Source organism: Myxine glutinosa, chromosome 5 (genome assembly GCF_964187855.1).
Source record: "Myxine glutinosa chromosome 5, kmMyxGlut1.1, whole genome shotgun sequence".
NCBI lineage: Eukaryota > Metazoa > Chordata > Myxini > Myxiniformes > Myxinidae > Myxine > Myxine glutinosa.
The window spans coordinates 185364905-185381786 of NC_136265.1; the positions used below are offsets into that span (position 1 = coordinate 185364905).

The following is a 16882-nucleotide window of genomic DNA, read 5'->3' on the forward strand; positions in this document are numbered from 1 at the left end:
TATGTACCTCCTCTTTAACAACTATAAAGATATATTATTGAACAATCACTCAGTTTTGCTTTGACCAATCCTGGAATTATAATTATCTTTAAGTCGTCAATAAATTGTTGCTCTATATTCATTAAACAAATTGTAGGTATGTACATTGTCACATCAATTCTAAAATAATTATTTAATTCAGATTATCTCTGTTGTTTTTCCAAATCTAAACAACTGTTATTACTGCTAAGTTTTCCTGACTAATTTGTTGAAGTAAACACCAATGCATAAACTTGATCAGGCATAGCGGTTAACTTGTTTGGAAGAGAGCTGTTTGTCTGTAAATAACTGTGCAGATTTATGAAGAACCCACACACTGCCTCAGTTACTCAAGTCCCTTACCTGGTACGCAGGTCACCATCTCTGTGGACGGTGTCTTGACATCGACTGGATACACCCAAGAAGATTACACCATGCTGGGATCAGATGATTTTTTCTATGTGGGTGGCAGCCCAAACACTGCCGACCTTCCAGGCTCTCCAATTAGCAACAACTTCATGGGATGCCTGAGGGAGGTGAGTATGTAACGGATGGATGGGCTGCTTTCATAGTCTTCGTTTTGTATCTACTGCTTCAAGAAGCCTTTATTCATTACTTACAATCATTGTTTGTGTTTCTGTTTCTTTTATTCCGTTACGTTAGCAATGGAGAAAAGCTGCATCATTCAATTTTTTTTTTTTTTACAGATATATCACAATAAAATGTGCATTCAAAAATTCGTAATTACCATTCGAATTCCCTTAATTGTAAATTAAATAGCCATTGCGCACCTCAATTTGCCAAGTAGGGATGCATGTATGTATATACGGTGCATGTGTATACAGTCACGTGAAAAAGTAAATACACCTCATGTAAAGTTTTGACTTTTTCAACATATTTCAACATACAGCTATTTGATCTTCATTTCAACAATATTGATAGATAAAGGTGATATAATATAACAAATATCATGAAACATTTACATTTTGTAGTCCATTGTATAATTTAAATAAACATAATGTGGAAACATAAATTGCAAATTTCGCATGTGGAAAAGGTAAGTACACCCTTGGCTCTAATAGGTGGTATTGCCCCCTTTGGCAGAAACAACCTCATGTAGGCGTTTCTTATAACTGTCTACCAGTCTCTGACATCGACTGGGAGAAATTTTTGCCCACTCCTCCATGCAGAATTCTTTCAGCTGTGCGATATTTGAGGGGATTCTTGCATGCACAGCTCGTTTCAAATCCCCCCACAACATCTCGATGGGATTAAGATCCGGGCTTTGACTTGGCCATTCCAGAACCCTCCATTTCTTTCTTTTCAGCCATTCCTTGGTGGATTTACTGGTATGTTTAGGGTCATTGTCATGTTGCAAGGTCCACCTTCGGTTGAGCTTCAACTTTCCGACAGATGGCCTCACATTATCCTCAAGCACCCTCTGGTACAATGAAGAATTCATAGTGGATTCTATGATGGTGAGCTGCCAAGGCCCTGATGCAGCTAAGCTGCCCCAAACCATAATATTTCCACCACCATGCTTTACAGTTGGTATCAAGTTCTTGTGGTCAAATGCTGTCTTTGGTTTTCGCCAAACATGTCTTCTGGTACTGTGGCCAAATAGCTCGACCTTTGACTCATCTGTCCAGAGCACATTGTTCCAGAAGTGCTGGTCTTTGCCTAGGTGTTCATTGGCATATATACTGTATACTGTATATATATTATAATATGACTGACTGTATATATATTATAATATATGACTGTATATATATTCAAATAAATCGATGAAAAATAAGCCACATGATTGGTAATAATTTATATACTTGGTTATTTTAAAATAATTACCAATCATGTTGTTTATATTTCATCGATTTATTTGAATTATGCTACATTTTGTTTGATTCAACGTGTGATTTAACGGTTGTTTTGATGTAACATCCCAAGGTGTGGTTTCAGTGGTGCAACGGTTTTTGTTTTTGATTTACGGTTTAAATTTGAATGGCACGAGTTGTTCCAGAATGGCATTGATTGGTGGTTCCACCCCCTTTCCCCACCCCCTTTTCCCCTCATGTAAGGGAGGGTATAGAGTTGTTTTGCTCTACAATTGAGAAAGGTCATTGGATGCACGTTTATCCATGTTGCTAATCGAAACGTCGAGCAGTTGTTTGTTTGCTCATTAAAGGTTGGAGAACTAAAAATGGATTCATTTGACACACGACAATATATATATATATATACAAACAGTGCATTCAGAAAGTATTCAGACCCCTTTACTGTTTTCACATTTTGTTGTGTTGCAGCCTTATGCTGAAATCGTTTAAATTCATTTTTTCCCTCATCAATCTACACTCAATACCCCATAATGACAAAGAGAAAACAGGATTTTAGAAAGTTTCGCAAGTTTATTAAAAATAAAAAAACGGAAATATCACATTTACATAAGTATTCAGACCCTTTGCTATGACACTTGACATTTAGCTCAGGTGCCTCCCATTTCTCTTGATCATCTTTGAGATGTTTCTACACCTTGATTGGAGTCCACCTGTGGTAAATTCAATTGATTGGTCATGATTTGGAAAGGCACACACTTGTCTATCTAAGATCTAAGGTCTCACAGCTGACAATGCATATCAGAGCAAAAACGAAGCCATGAGGTCGAAGGAACTGCCTGCAGAGGTCAAAGACAGGATTGTGTCGAGGCACAGATCTGGGGAAGCCTACAAAAAAATTTCTGCTGCATTGAAGGTTCCCAAGAGCACAGTGGCCTCCATAATTCTTAAATGGAATAAGTTTGGAACAAGCAGGACTCTTCCTAGAGCTGGCCGCCTGGCCAAAGTGAGCAATACAAACTGAGCAATACTGAGCAAATCCTGGCCTCGATTCAGTATACAAAAAACAAAAAAAAAATCTGGGGAGATGGGCCTTGGTAATAGAGGTGACCAAGAACCCGATGGTCACTCTGGCTGAGCTCCAGAGATCCTGTGTGGAGATGGGAGAAACTTCCAGAAGGACAACCATCACTGCAACACTCCACCGATCTGGACTTTATGGCAGAGTGGCCAGACGGAAGCCTCTCCTCAGTGAAAGACACATGAAAGCCCGCTTGGAGTTTGCAAAAAAGCACCTAAAGGACTCCCAGACAGTGAGAAACAAGACTCTGTGGCCTTTCCAGATCGGCGGAGATAATAATCGATGACATAGCAGCGTGACGAGCGCTGTCCCGATCTCCTGTGGATCGAAGTCCTAGACCAAAGCATCACCTCCGTGGATTCTGGCCCTTCGGGGTCAGGATGCATGTGTTTTGATTGACCATGTGCTTCAGCCTTTGGGTTGAGGTGCATGTGTATGCCAATGGGACGGTCTAGTTGAGGGTGTGCCTTGGCCGTGGGGTCAAGGTGCACGTCCAAAGCTGTTTAAATGTTTGATTTTTTTAACCTTTTTTATTATAAAAAGGCGCTTTCATAAGAGGCAAATAAGTCCGAAATCTGGATTGGCGGCTCTGCTTGATGTTTAGCCAATGGGGACCAAAGAATACATCTGTCTGTTGACAGAGTGGCCGGGCTGAGGCCTGCGGGACGGAGGTGATGCTTTGGTCTAGGACTTCGGTCAACAGGAGATCGGGACAGCGCTCGCCACGCTGTTATGTCGTTGAATATTTATATATATATATAGTTCAGGACATTTCACAGTCTCTAAATAGTTTGTGAACATTTTGTTGTGTTCATTCAGATTGTCATGGATCATGGATATCCTTTTCTGTTTTTGTGTTGGGTACGTTATCTCTAAAAAGTTTATAATGGATGTTTTGTTTGGGAAGTGATGTGGTTAAGTTAAAGGACATTCTTCGTGTTGCTCTCCGCCGAAGTGACTCAATCAATTTACCTTTTTGCCTGGCCTTGCTGCTTCAAGAAGGCTTTTGTTGTGGCAAATCAATTGGATCGGGCTCTTGTAAATTGCCTTTTGGTTTATACAGAGAGGGTGCGATAAGAATCACCATGTTCTTGAGGATAATAAAGATAATTATCTCACAATACATCTCGTTTTTAAAAGCACATACTGTTCCAAATGCTGTAAGTAAACCTGACTATGGCAGTTGATTGGGAATGTTACATCAGAGGAGATTGTGGATTTGGTCCTTGAGTATCGCGATGATATCGGTGAAAACCCCATCGTGACCTGCCCGTCGTTGCCATTGCCACACCATATGTATGGGGACTTTGATGTTTCACAGCTGTTGTCACAGCAATGTGGGACTAGAATAAGAGTATTGTAGTGTGTGATTTCAATAACATAATTATTCTGATTATTTCCTTCTTCGACATTCGCCAATCATCATCATGGTACAGCACGGATTGTTAAATCACATAGATAAGACACATCAAAATTCAGACATTATAAATGATTTTGTGGGAGGTGCAGTGCTGAAGGAAACGAATGGTTCTGTATGGAAACGTCTGCTTGCTTTGGTACATTTAGTGAAGGAAAAGTGTTGTGTATGTGTGTGGGTGGTGGTGGTGCGGAAGTGGCAGGATTTGAAAGGTATTTCCATACCTGCAGCCGTTTTACAGGCTCATTGCAAGGCTTTCTAAAGGTCAGCCAAACTGTGTTTTTATTGGGCAATTGGTGAGTCATGTTGATTGTGAAAGTCAGTGTCGGAGAGGCTAATCATATTATTTTGACTCAAAGGGGGAAGGAGGTGTAGAGGGATGGGTGAGGGAGGCGGGGGTAGTGGGGGAGGAGGGGGAAGTAGAGAAGAAAAAAAAACGTAATCTGCTGCCGAAGATGACTTCGACTTTCTTATCTCTTCTCTCAGCCACTCCTGTTTTTTGAGTAACATCTTGCCTTATTTGATTGTGATGAGTGACCACCTGCTCTTTTGTGACAGTACATGCCATGAGCACCCAGCTGCTCACAAAACAGCTCAGGCTTATACCAATGTCAGCTAATAGGGGCTCCCACTGACCCCTTTCCAGTAAAACCTGATTTTGTGCAGTTGTGCAGGCCTCACTTTAACATCCAAGGGCACTACATATCCTCCACCTTTGTCGTCACTAACTCCTGCAATTTGCCCATGAGGGTCCTTTCCTGGGCAACTCCTTCCTGGGTCTTTCCTGGGAAAGTCACTCCTTTATTGGGCAATCTCTTTTCTCTGCCAGTGTGAGGAGGCATCGCCGTGATTGTGATGGAGTTTCAGGTCATTATTTCCCTTAATCTCTCTCTCTCTCTCTCTGAAAGGACCGCATGACAAACTCTCCCATATACATTCTTAACAATCCTCTCGTAGAACTTCAGTTACTCAAACTCTTGGGTCTCACTCTCAACCATGATCGTAAGCCTCTAGAGTTAGCCTCCAAAGCCAGTTGCCAACTGGGCATCCTCCATCATGCAAAGTCCTTCCTCAGCATACCTCAACTCTTTACATCCACAATACATCTGCAGCTTGGTGGAATACTGCTCTCCCCTTTGGGCTAGTGCCCCTGCCTTACATTGTGCTCAGCTTGAAGCCGTGGAAACAAAGGCCTTCAATCTCATTAGAATATCCTGCAATGAAGGATATTGCAGAGACCATTGCAGAGATGTCGGTGGTCTATCAGTCTTCTTCTGCCTCCTTTCTGCTCTTGTACCATCTCCATCCTGTGTCCACTCCACGTTTCTGCAGGGTGCACGTGGTCCACCAGCAACCCCCTTATCGTGAAATTCCCAAAATCCAGAATTACTGCCCACCTCCACTCATGTGTTCCTCTTTTTTCCTGCCTGTGGAACTAACTTCCACATTCCCTTCAATCTCATTCTTCCATCCAGGTCTTCAAGGCAGCCAGCCTCTCACCACTATGTCAGATGCCTCATCCAAAACCATTATATTTTCTATCCCCATTGAAAAACACCCTCCCTCCATAATTTCCAGTTTTCCTTCCCGAGAGTATGCTTCTGTGTCCATCTCATCCACACCCTATATTCTCCTCAAAACCTCATCATTACCCGCATCCCTTGTTCTCCGTCTCCGTCTATTTTGTCCCTCGGCCTGCTGCTGGCATTTCCCCCTTCTCGTTAATTCTGCTGTTCCTTTTGTGCTATTGCATCCTTATCCGTTCTGTGTCCTAGCTCTTCCACAATATCGATCCACCACCATCTACTCAAGATGGTGTCCTTAAGACTTAGTGCTTCCCTCTCTCCTTAAGGCAGGTAAAGTATATGGCAAAAATAAAAGCAAAACAAGCAGGCCTACATTAACCCTATGAGTACAGATGACGTCCAGTGCTACAACCCGTGAAAAAGTTTTGTGTATGGATGACGTTACTACACGTCATCGACTATACCTATAAATAGATCGTCAGTACGTGGTTGCATTCCCATAATGTCAAATTAATCCCATACTGGGGGTATTTTTATCAAAAAAAAATCCCGTACTCAAAGGGTTAACTACATTTAACTTAACCATGCTCCCAATGGATGTCACATGCTCCAGCCATCAGCTGAGTCCAAATTCCCAATAAATAAAAAACTATCCAGCCCTTCTCACAGGGGAACTTGTCTTCCACAGCACATATCAAGTCACACGTGACCGAGTAGAACATTCAATGAAACACAACAACACCAATAACCATTATATTTCCTGCAAGGCCATGGCATCTCAATTACTTGCAGGTGTGGCATCAACTCAGTAGCTGGGAGGTCCTACACTGTGGTGATGGGAGTGTAGCAGTGTATGTGTGCCCACAGCACAAACAAGGTCCCATCTCGAGGGAAATCCTGAACTCCACATTCTCGCCCCCAGCACCACAACAGCTCCCTTCGCTGGAGGAGGTCACCCATTGGCCTTCTGTGGCCTTCCATGGTCACCATGTGTCCTACTCCTTGTGGCTGACCTAACCAACCCTCCTCCCAATGGGTTTTCCATACCTGAACCCAATCACATACTGTGCTAACAGGGGTGGGGCATGGCCGAGCTCCATATTTTTTGCTCTCCCTGAGAGCCTGATCCACCTGCAGGCACGTACCACTTCCCCACCCACAAACCTTACACGCAATGATCCCTCCCAAGCTGCCATTTATTCTGACCTACACCTGCAGTACACGCTAAAGTGAGGTTCCTACCTGCCATGGCCGACAACAACAACGACAACAGGCATTTTAAGGCCATATTCCCTGATAGAAGCGGGGATTAGCCTTGCGGGCCCCATCACAATCTTCTCCATTTTGCCCTATTTTCTACATCTCCCCTTGTTTTGTTAACCCCCTCGCCTGCATTTCTTCTTCCACCACCTTTAGCCAAGTCTTTCTCGGTCTTCCCCATCCTCGACTTCCTTCTGCATTCATTTCCATCACTCTTCTCAACCAGTCACTTTCATCCTTCCTCAACACATAACCAACCCATCTCAACCTGTTTCTCTTCACAGCATCCATCACGGGCTCTATTCCCATCATCTTTCTCAATTGATCATTTGTCTTCCTCTCTCTCAACGATACTCCACACATCCACCGAACCATCCGCATTTCCACCCTTTCCAGCCTTCGTTGCTGCTCTACATTCATTACCCATGCCTTGCTCCCATAAATCATAACACTTCTCACACATGCAGCATAGCATACACCTTTCCCTTCAGCTTCAATGACACTCCCCTCCTCGTCAGCACGCCACTCAGTTCCCGAAACTTCTTCCATGCACATCTCACTCCAGCAACCATTGCCAAGTCTGATCCACCTTCTCCATTCAGCATGTCTCCAATGTAGCAAAATGATTTCACACCTTCCAGCTTCACGCCATCTCCAAGATCCAACTCAACATTTCCTCCATCTGCAGCTCCCTCTATGCACACCTTGCACTTGAATGTAGCTGCCATGCTTGTTAATGACCCTCTCAGACCACTACATTTTTGATGAACCCACTCAGCGCACATTGTACATTGAATGCAGTTGACTCCGACACCCTTCCTGCACACAGCACACGGCCACTTCCCAGTCCTTTCCACCTCACCACATGCTTTATCACTTGCCAACATCTCGTCTTTCCGATATTCACCTTTACTTCAGACCTTTTGCCTCCATACATTCCTTCCACTTGTTCATCTTCTCCTTCAGTCCATCCATACTCTCCCCAATCAACACCAGATCATCTGCATACAACAACTCCCACGGTAAACCCTCCTTTACGTTCTGAACCAGCACCTCCATCACAGCAACAAATAGTAGTGGACTTCGTACCGACCCCTGATGCACTCCCACCTTCACCTCAAACTCACCACTGTTCCCATCCTTCATCTTTACAGCTGTGCGCGCTCACTCGTACATTGCCATCGCTACTCTGATCAACCATTCCTCCACTCCTAACTTCCTCAATGCCCATGTCACTACTTCGCGTGGAACCCTATCGAATGCTTTCTCCAGATCAACAAACCCAAGAAACAACTTCTTCCTCTTCTCTATGTACTTCTCCTGCAACTGCCTTACAATAAAAAGCATGTCTGTCATTCCTTTTACTGGCATAAATCCAAACTGCATTTCGTCGATCTTCACTTTCTTCCTTATCCTCCTCTCCAACACCCTTTCCAATGCTTTCATTCCATGCTCCAATAACTTTATCGCTCGATACGAGCCACAGTCCAGAGGGTCACCTTTCCCCTTGTATAGAGGGACGAGGGTACTCCGTTCCCAATCCACTGGAATGCGGCCTTCTTTCACCACCAGATTACAGATCTCTGTCATTCTCTTCACATCCCAACTCCCCGCTGCCTTCAACATATCTCCCACAACTCCCGTCGGCCCTCCCGCTTTTCTACTCTTCATTGCTTTTATCGCTTCCTCAACTTCCTTCTCAGTTATCTTCTCTGCCGGTCGTAAAACTGGGTTACTCTCCATGTTGCCATCTCATTCATTCTCTGCATTCAACAGTATTTCCATATATCTCTTCCATCTTCCTTTAATTCCATCTGGGTCCACAACGATTTGTCCCACTTCATCCTTCAAGCAACTCACCCCCATCACATCACACCTCTCTTTCGCTATCTGCTTTGCAATCCTGCCATGGCCGACATACATGCTAATTAATCATCACCAATAACCAAAACAATACTTATTCACAACAAAACCACATGTTAACTCTTTCCACCCAGTCTGCATGCTTGGCTCTCATGTTCACTCTTTCCTGTCACCCATACCAATCACCAAACTCACCTGCATATCTCCAAAAGCAAAGGATGATGAGTCATGACAATGGAGAAAGGTAAAATTAACACAAACACAATTAATACCACTGGGGAGCCTGTTCAATACCAGCAGCATCTTCTGCAGCCACTCTTCCCATGTATCCCATGCCAATTGAAACCCAGGGCTCTTTTCACAAACTGAGAGCCCACTAACTAAAAGTGGAATATATCTGTGGAGGGTTATGTGTGCCTCTCCGGGCCTTCCTCATTCTGATGTAATACCATAACATTCCAGAGATGCTCTGGTGGTTGTCCATTGGGCTGTACTCGTGTGTGGTCCATGTCGATCGACCTGCATCCATAGTCCAGCCCAGCATAACAGGTCTCCTCATGTGGGCTGTTTCAGAGTCCCAGGAAGAGGCTGTGAGGTGACATGCTTGGACGGTCATCTAATCAGGCCCTTACTGGCCCTCAGTGGTGCTGCCACCAAGGCGCAACTCACAGCACCTCACCCTGGTGACTGTCACAGTGCACCACGCCAGGTGCTCAGGAGTAACCACCTCGGTCCCCCGGAGGTCTCATCCCCCTCCAGGGTCTGGCGACCACACCGGTCTGAGATACTCAATCAGACGGCACCCCAATGGACTAGAGATGCACACCCCATCAGACTCTCCATGGGGCCCGGGTCATGCCACATGACCTGTGATCTGACCCTACATCTAAATTCTGCCAGTGCAGATCCCCAGGGGTCTGGCACAACCCAATCTCCCAGGGGCAGAAATTTCACATGAGGCTGACCACATTAACCCCACCTAGTTACCCTGCACTCGCGAAGCGAAAGGCGGGGTTAAGCATTCCTTTACGTACGTACGTGTGTGTGCCGTGTCTGCATTTAAAAAATGTATTTTCTCGGCAACTGTTGGCCCGATTGACATGGAATTTTCACCATAGGGGCGTCTCCTTCTGTATAATATTTTAACGATTATTATGACTGTTGTGGAAAACCAATCAGGTCCACACAACTTTAGTCCAACGGGTGGTTTAATTCCATTTAGATCATAACATCATCCTGTAATGCAGGAAATACAATAAGTATACGATGTGACATCACATGGGACCATTCATAACCTTCAATGCAAGCAAGCTGGATATTCTATGCTGGCGTACCGTTAGCGAGTCTACCAGATGTAACGTGTCACAGGAGAAGTCTCGGAGCACCGTCCGCAGCAGCGGGTCTTATAGTCACGCCCCTAGCGGTGTCAACGAGCAGCGAGCATCACCCCGGGTTCAGTACGAATACGATTTCACTACATTCTCCCCCCTCCGTCAGAATTATACGGCAGTGCGGCTAAAAGCGAGTGAGCGTCAGCACGAACAGGGTGCGGAACATCAGTCGACCCAACCGTATCGGGCCGGGCGGCGAATTTCTCTGCCAGCACGCGTCCGAAATTCCCCGGGTACGGCATTACGTATCCCTGTGCCCCCGGCGTCGGAGGCACCATCAGGGTCGGGTGACGAAGGGGGTAACTCCAAGTCGTCGGGCCCAGGTAGACTCGGCGAGGGGAGGGTCGGTAGACTTTCGGCGATGGGAGTGTCGGGAGAGGCCATAGTCTCATAGATGGGTTCGATCGGTTCGTCCGATTCCCTACTCAGGTCAGCGACCCCGCAAGGGGCAAGGTGACGGACGGAGACAGTAGTCTCATGGCCATCAGTCGTCATCACACGAGCATGCTCAGGATTAGCCTGGAGAATCTGCACTTTGTCCACTAGGGGGTCGTACTTGCTCGCGCGAACCGCCCGTTTAAGGTAGGCCGGCCCGGGCCCAGCGAGCCAACTGGGCAAAGACCGTATACACCCCGTGCTCCTGGGGTGGTGGAAAAGTCGCTCGTGGGGAGTTTGGTTGGTTGCCGTACACAGGAGAGCCCTGATCGAGTTCAACGCCGCAGGTAGCGACCAAGCCCATTTATCGAGGCCCCGGCCGAGGGTCCGGAGGTTGAGCATGACGGCCCCCCAGATAATCCCGTTGAAGCGTTCGATCTGCCCATTAGCCTGGGGTCTGTACGGCGTGGTGTAACTAGAAGCAATGTTATTTTGGAGCAGATAGCCGCGCACCTCCTGAGACAAGAAGACCGCACCCCGGTCGGTATGGACATAGGCCGGGTAACCGAACATTGAGAACAAGTTCTGTAAGCATCGCATCACCGTGGCAGCAGTCATGTCCGCGCACGTATAAGCAAAGGGGAATCGCGAGTACTCATCGACGATAGTGAGCAGATAGCGAGAGCCGCTCGACACCGGCAATGGGCCCTTGAAATCCATCGCCAAGCGTTCCCACGGTCGCGTAGCCTTAACCAGAGTCCCCATGGGAGGGTTATAGAAACGCGGTTTGATTTCCGCGCAGATAGCGCAGTCGCGACAGATACGGCGGATATCGTCAATCGAGTATGGGAGATTGCCACACCGCACAAAATGAGCGAAACGCGTTACACCGGGATGGCCCGCAGTGGCATGCAGCACCCGTAGGCCCTCCAAAGAGGTGATACCCGCGCATGTAGCCGGTCGTGATAAGGCATCGGCGGCCCGGTTATCCTTCCCCGGGCGATATTTGATGGTGTAACAGAAGTCGGCGAGTTCGATACGCCAGCGAGTGATTTTCTCATTCTTAATGCGCTGGGCGTGTAAGGTGTCGTACATGAACGCAACGCTTTGCTGGTCCGTGATGATTTGGAAACTCCGCCCGAGTAAGTACGGGCGCCATCGCCGAATAGACTCGACGATCGCATACGCTTCCTTTTCAACGGACGAGTGTCTCCGCTCAGCGGTGGTAAGAGTCCGTGAAAAGAAAGCCACGGGACGCCCCCCTTGGGAGAGGGTCGCCGCGATGGCCTGATCCGAGGCGTCACTTTCGAGGACGAAAGAGCCGCTCTCGTCGATTGTCACCACGGCGGCTCGGGCGATGTCGGCCTTAAGGCCTTCAAAGGCCGCCAATGCGGCCGGACTCAGTGGGAAGGTGTCGCAGGCCACGAGGGGGCGAAGTTTCGCGGAGAAACTTTGCACCCATTTGGAGTAATGGGCGAACAGCCCAAGGGCGCGCTTCAGGGACGCCCGATCACAGGGAGGGGCCATGTCGAGCAAAGGTCGCAGACGCTCCTTATCCGGAGCGACAGAGCCATGGGTCACGGTGTACCCCAGAAGATCTATCGTGCGTAGGGAGTATTGGCACTTATCCTCGTTCATAGTTAAGTGATACCTCTGCGCGACCTCAAGGAAGCGCTTCAGATTAGCATCATGGTGCCCTTGGTCATATCCACAAACCGTAAGATTATCGAGGTAGACGAAAACATCGGTTAAGTGCTCCCGCGCAACGAGGTCATCCATGGCCCTCTGGAAACAAGCGACCCCGTTCGTTACCCCAAAAGGCAATCGCGTAAATTGGTACAACCGCTGCCCCGACTCAAATGCGGTATAGATACGATCCGCCCTAGAGATAGGGATCTGGTGGTACGCACTACGGAGATCGAGAGTGCTATAGACCGAATACTGGGACACCTGTTGCACCAGCGCATCCATCCCCGGAAGGGGGTAGGCATCCAGCTGTGTAAAGCGATTAATCGTTTGGGAATAGTCGATTACCATGCGTCTGCGATGGGCCTCGCTGCGCACCACCAAGACCTGGGCGCGCCACGGCGACCTACTAGGTTCTATGATGCCGTCTTTCAAGAGCTGAGCCGTTTCGTCCGCAATGAATTGCATGTCTGCGCGAGAGTAGCGCCGTGATTTCACCGCGACAGGGGTGCAGTCGGAGGTTAGATTGGGGAACAGCAAAAGCGGCTGGACGTCCATTTGCGCTAGGGCGCACACCGCAAGCGCGTCGTCCGCCCCCACAACAAGCGTGTCAGGCCCACCAAACTCCATTACCAGACGTCCATGCAGCTTAAGAAAATCGTGTCCTAACAGAATATCAGCACATAATGCGGGTAAAACCATAAGGTGTACATCAGGGAAAACCCGTCCCTTTAGCACGAGTTTCAATCGGCATTCCCCCTTCGTGCTGAGTCGAAGCCCCTGGGAAGCCATGAAGATCCGTCTCATAGACCTCCAGATCCGCCATCCATGCCTGAGCACAAGTCGCTGGTCGATAAAACTATCCGTAGACCCTGTATCCACCAAGGCCCGAACACAATGGCCTTCGACCATGAGGGGAATAAGGGCTTGAGCCAGGCCAGACGAGGCTGCTGGGAGTGGGACTGAGCCCCCCGAATGGGTCGGACAAGCCTCGCGGGTGGATCCTATGCCAGCAGCAGTTTTGCGGTCGTGGCCGGAGTCTGCGTTGACCATGGGGAATCCATTAACGCCATCAGAGGGCTTTCCCAAGCATTCCGGTGTTTCGCGATTCAAAATCAGACAATTCTGACGGGAAAAGGCCTCCGTAGTATTTGAAATCGCCTTTTGACACTTTTGGCAGAAAAAGGCCTCCGTAGTATTCGAAATCGCCTTTTGACACATTTGGCAGAAAAAGGCCTCCGTAGTATTCGAAATCGCCTTTTCCGGGGTGAGGGCCACCGTTAGCTCGTGGACGACACGAGGAGAACGTTCCGCTGGGGCTTGGCGAGGCTTCAAAGCCCCTTGCGTGGCCCGGAGTTTGGTCAAGGACACGTACTTCGTGCCCGATTGAGGATGAGACTGTGGTGGCTGTCCGGTGACGCCCGCCAAGGACGTCTGAGCGCCCAGGGGCCCGCAGAGAGGGGCCCTCCCTTTCGAAGTCGGGTAAGGCGCCGGGTTTCGGGCTCGGCTCGCAGGCTCCGCAATGAGCCCATTCAAGGTCGCCGCGCCTGCGCGACCGCGACCGCGCGATTCAATGAGCCGCGAGCCGCGTGCCGTTTTCCTGCACACTTTCGCGTAATGTCCTTACGCGGGCCCCTGGGCGCTCAGACGTCCTTGGCGGGCGTCACCGGACAGCCACCACAGTCTCATCCTCCAGCTGCTGCCTTCGAACTCCTAAAGAAAAAATGCGAATAAGCACAGAAAGAATGCCTGGGTCGAGGAGTGCTTGGGATCGCGGCAGCCGTCGGCGTGGTCTCAGGATGATCTTCTTTTAGATGCCTTCATTGCAGGGGTCTCCTCCCAGGAACTAAGGCTCAAGCCGTCGGCGCGGTCTCAGGATGATCTTCTTTTAGATGCCTTCATTGCAGGGGTCTCCTCCCAGGAACTAAGGCTCAAGCTCTTAGGGAGGACCGACCTGACCTTCGCAACGGCACTCGAGCAAGGGAAAGTATACACCGAAGCGCGGATGCAATCGAACACCTATGGTCGCACGCGCCACTTGGCGGGCACTACACTACACGCCCGGCCGGAGAGTGCTACCGCCGAGGACGCGGACCTGCTCGCGGAACTCCGGGATGCTCCGGAGGAAGACCCAGTCCTGACGGCTGCCGTTACGACCAGACCCAAGGCCTTACGCGGGGCCGCATGCTTTTTCTGTGGGGGTCATAGGTCACGTGGTACAGGCGCCATGTTGGAAAAACTTCGCACCTCTATATCTCTGAAACCACCCCATGGAAAAAATTTAAACCTGGCTCATTTTCAAGTACTCCCCATGGGGAATAAGATACATTAATGATGATGTCATCTGTGCCTTCGTTATGACGTCACAATTCGACAAGTGCAACACTTATCCGATCATTATTTTAAAAATTTCAGCAACTGTTGGTCTGATTGACACCAAATTTTCACCATAGGAGCGCCTCCTCCTTTGGAATATTTTAATGATCATGACGTCATAGGCCATGTGGTACAGGCGCCATCTTGGAAAAATCGAAAAATGTTGCACCTCTATATCACCAAAACCTCTGCAGGGAAAGAATTGAAACATGGCTCATTGTAAAGAACTCCATATGGGGAATAGGTGTTGTTAACGATGACGTCATTGTTGCCAAAATTATTACGTCATTATTCGACAGGGACAACGCTTAGTCTGATCAGTTTGAAATGTATTGAGTGTGATCTATGCAATAATTATATTAGAGAATATAAATTTATGATGTCATTGCTCACGTGGTCTGGCAGCCATATTGGATCAAAGAAAAAAAAAAGTTCAAAAACAGAAGAGTTGGCTCACACCAAGTTGACTGCTAGTTCAAATTTTGTAGCCAGGTACCAGGTCCCACCAATGTTGCTTTAAAAAAATATAAAAAATTGTGGATCTCGTGTTTCCAAAGTGGCTGTTAATACCGGGCCTCTCTGCCCCTCCCTACAGCCGCTGCTGGCTTTGAGCCTCCTGCTCTCCCAAGCTTTCTTCATTGCCATGAGCCACCAGCCACTCATAACTCACACATTCCATGTCACACAAACAAGCGTGTTTGAAAACCAATTGGGGCTCAAATTGATACTCTTCTCCATAATGGCCTGCCTCTTTTAAAGTTTGCTTAATTTTTTTCCTTTTTTAAAATTCTTTTTAACTTTTTCCTCCCTAAGTTTTCCCTTATATGTTACCTACCGCTATACAGGACATAGGAAGGTTATCTCCCTCCCTTTTTTAGTTGGACGAAGTTATGACAGGCATTGCATCGCTGGATGACGCTAATTTGTCTGAATCTCGATATTCCCCCACCCTGAGCGTGCGAGCGGCAAATATTATTGGTTGAGACACCGTACAATTTTGCAAAATTACTGCTAAACTGAAGGGTTTTTTTAAGTACAAGCTAAGCGATTTTGTGTTCTTGACTGTTCGAAATATATAATTCAATTGAAATTTAAAATGTTTTAAAAGCTTGAGAAAAAAACGAGAACATTGAATTGCATTTGGGAAACACTGTGTGGCACACATAATCCACCTTATTTAACATAAAATTAGCTGTTTTGCCTGTTATTTGTGTCCTTTACAATTTCCCTAAGAACAGTAAGTTTCCTGTTTGGAATCATTTTCAATTGTTTTTTCACTGCCAGACATGTCGACTGAAGCAAATTGCTTTACCCCACTGCGTGCGTGCGTGCGTGGGACGAGACACCATCAATTTTGTCAAACTCAGAGCCAAAGTACTGCTAAACTGCAAGTTTTTGGAAGTGTGAACAAGCCGATTCATGTCCTGCAGTGTTCAAAATACGAAATTCAATTGAATTTCCTCGATGAAAGACTTACAAACACACAGACAGAGCGAACCAAAATTGCTTTTTTCCGCCTTGTGCTCCGCGCACTTGGGATAACAAACTGTAACTATCTGTTCATGTCATTTGCTTTGAAAACACAGTGAAATGAAATTTATATTTGAGATACAGCCGAGAGATACGAACTGCTGCTGTATATTCATGAGGATGCTCTGCTGCTGATTTGTATATGATAACATCCCTCATGTCGAACTGATGTTGCTGATATTGCGCATTGGAAGTTTACAATAGATACACCAATAGCTATGTCATTGCTTGTTGATAAATTATGGTCTTATAGATCAGGTGTTGCTTCTGCTTTCAATGACAAACGAATATCCTTTTGTTAGATTTTGTTCCATTATTTTTGCAACTTTATTATAATGCCAAACATGGATTATTACAATGCATTAGCTTTTGGTGATAAGCAAGTTACTCATTGTTTATTGAACGGCTTATTTTGAGTCGATTGTTCAGAGCTTTTTCTTTGTCATAAAAATAAATTAGCTAAATGATGGAGACTGGCCACTTAATAGGAACATGGTGCCAAGAAAAACATAGATATATATATATATTTT

The 16882-nt window shown here is 47.0% G+C and overlaps 1 protein-coding gene across 8 annotated transcripts in view; it reads left to right on the forward strand.

Annotated features, from left to right (window-relative positions):
- The window catches only part of LOC137413498 (neurexin-1-like), a 1626023-nt gene that overhangs the window by 458303 nt on the left and 1150838 nt on the right, over positions 1 to 16882 (forward strand). For all 8 annotated transcript variants that reach the window (XM_078779254.1, XM_078779246.1, XM_078779249.1 and 5 more), the window contains exon 6: positions 393 to 554. In XM_078779254.1, coding sequence (XP_078635380.1) covers positions 393 to 554 — 162 coding nt within the window. The remainder of the gene's footprint in view (positions 1 to 392; positions 555 to 16882) is intronic.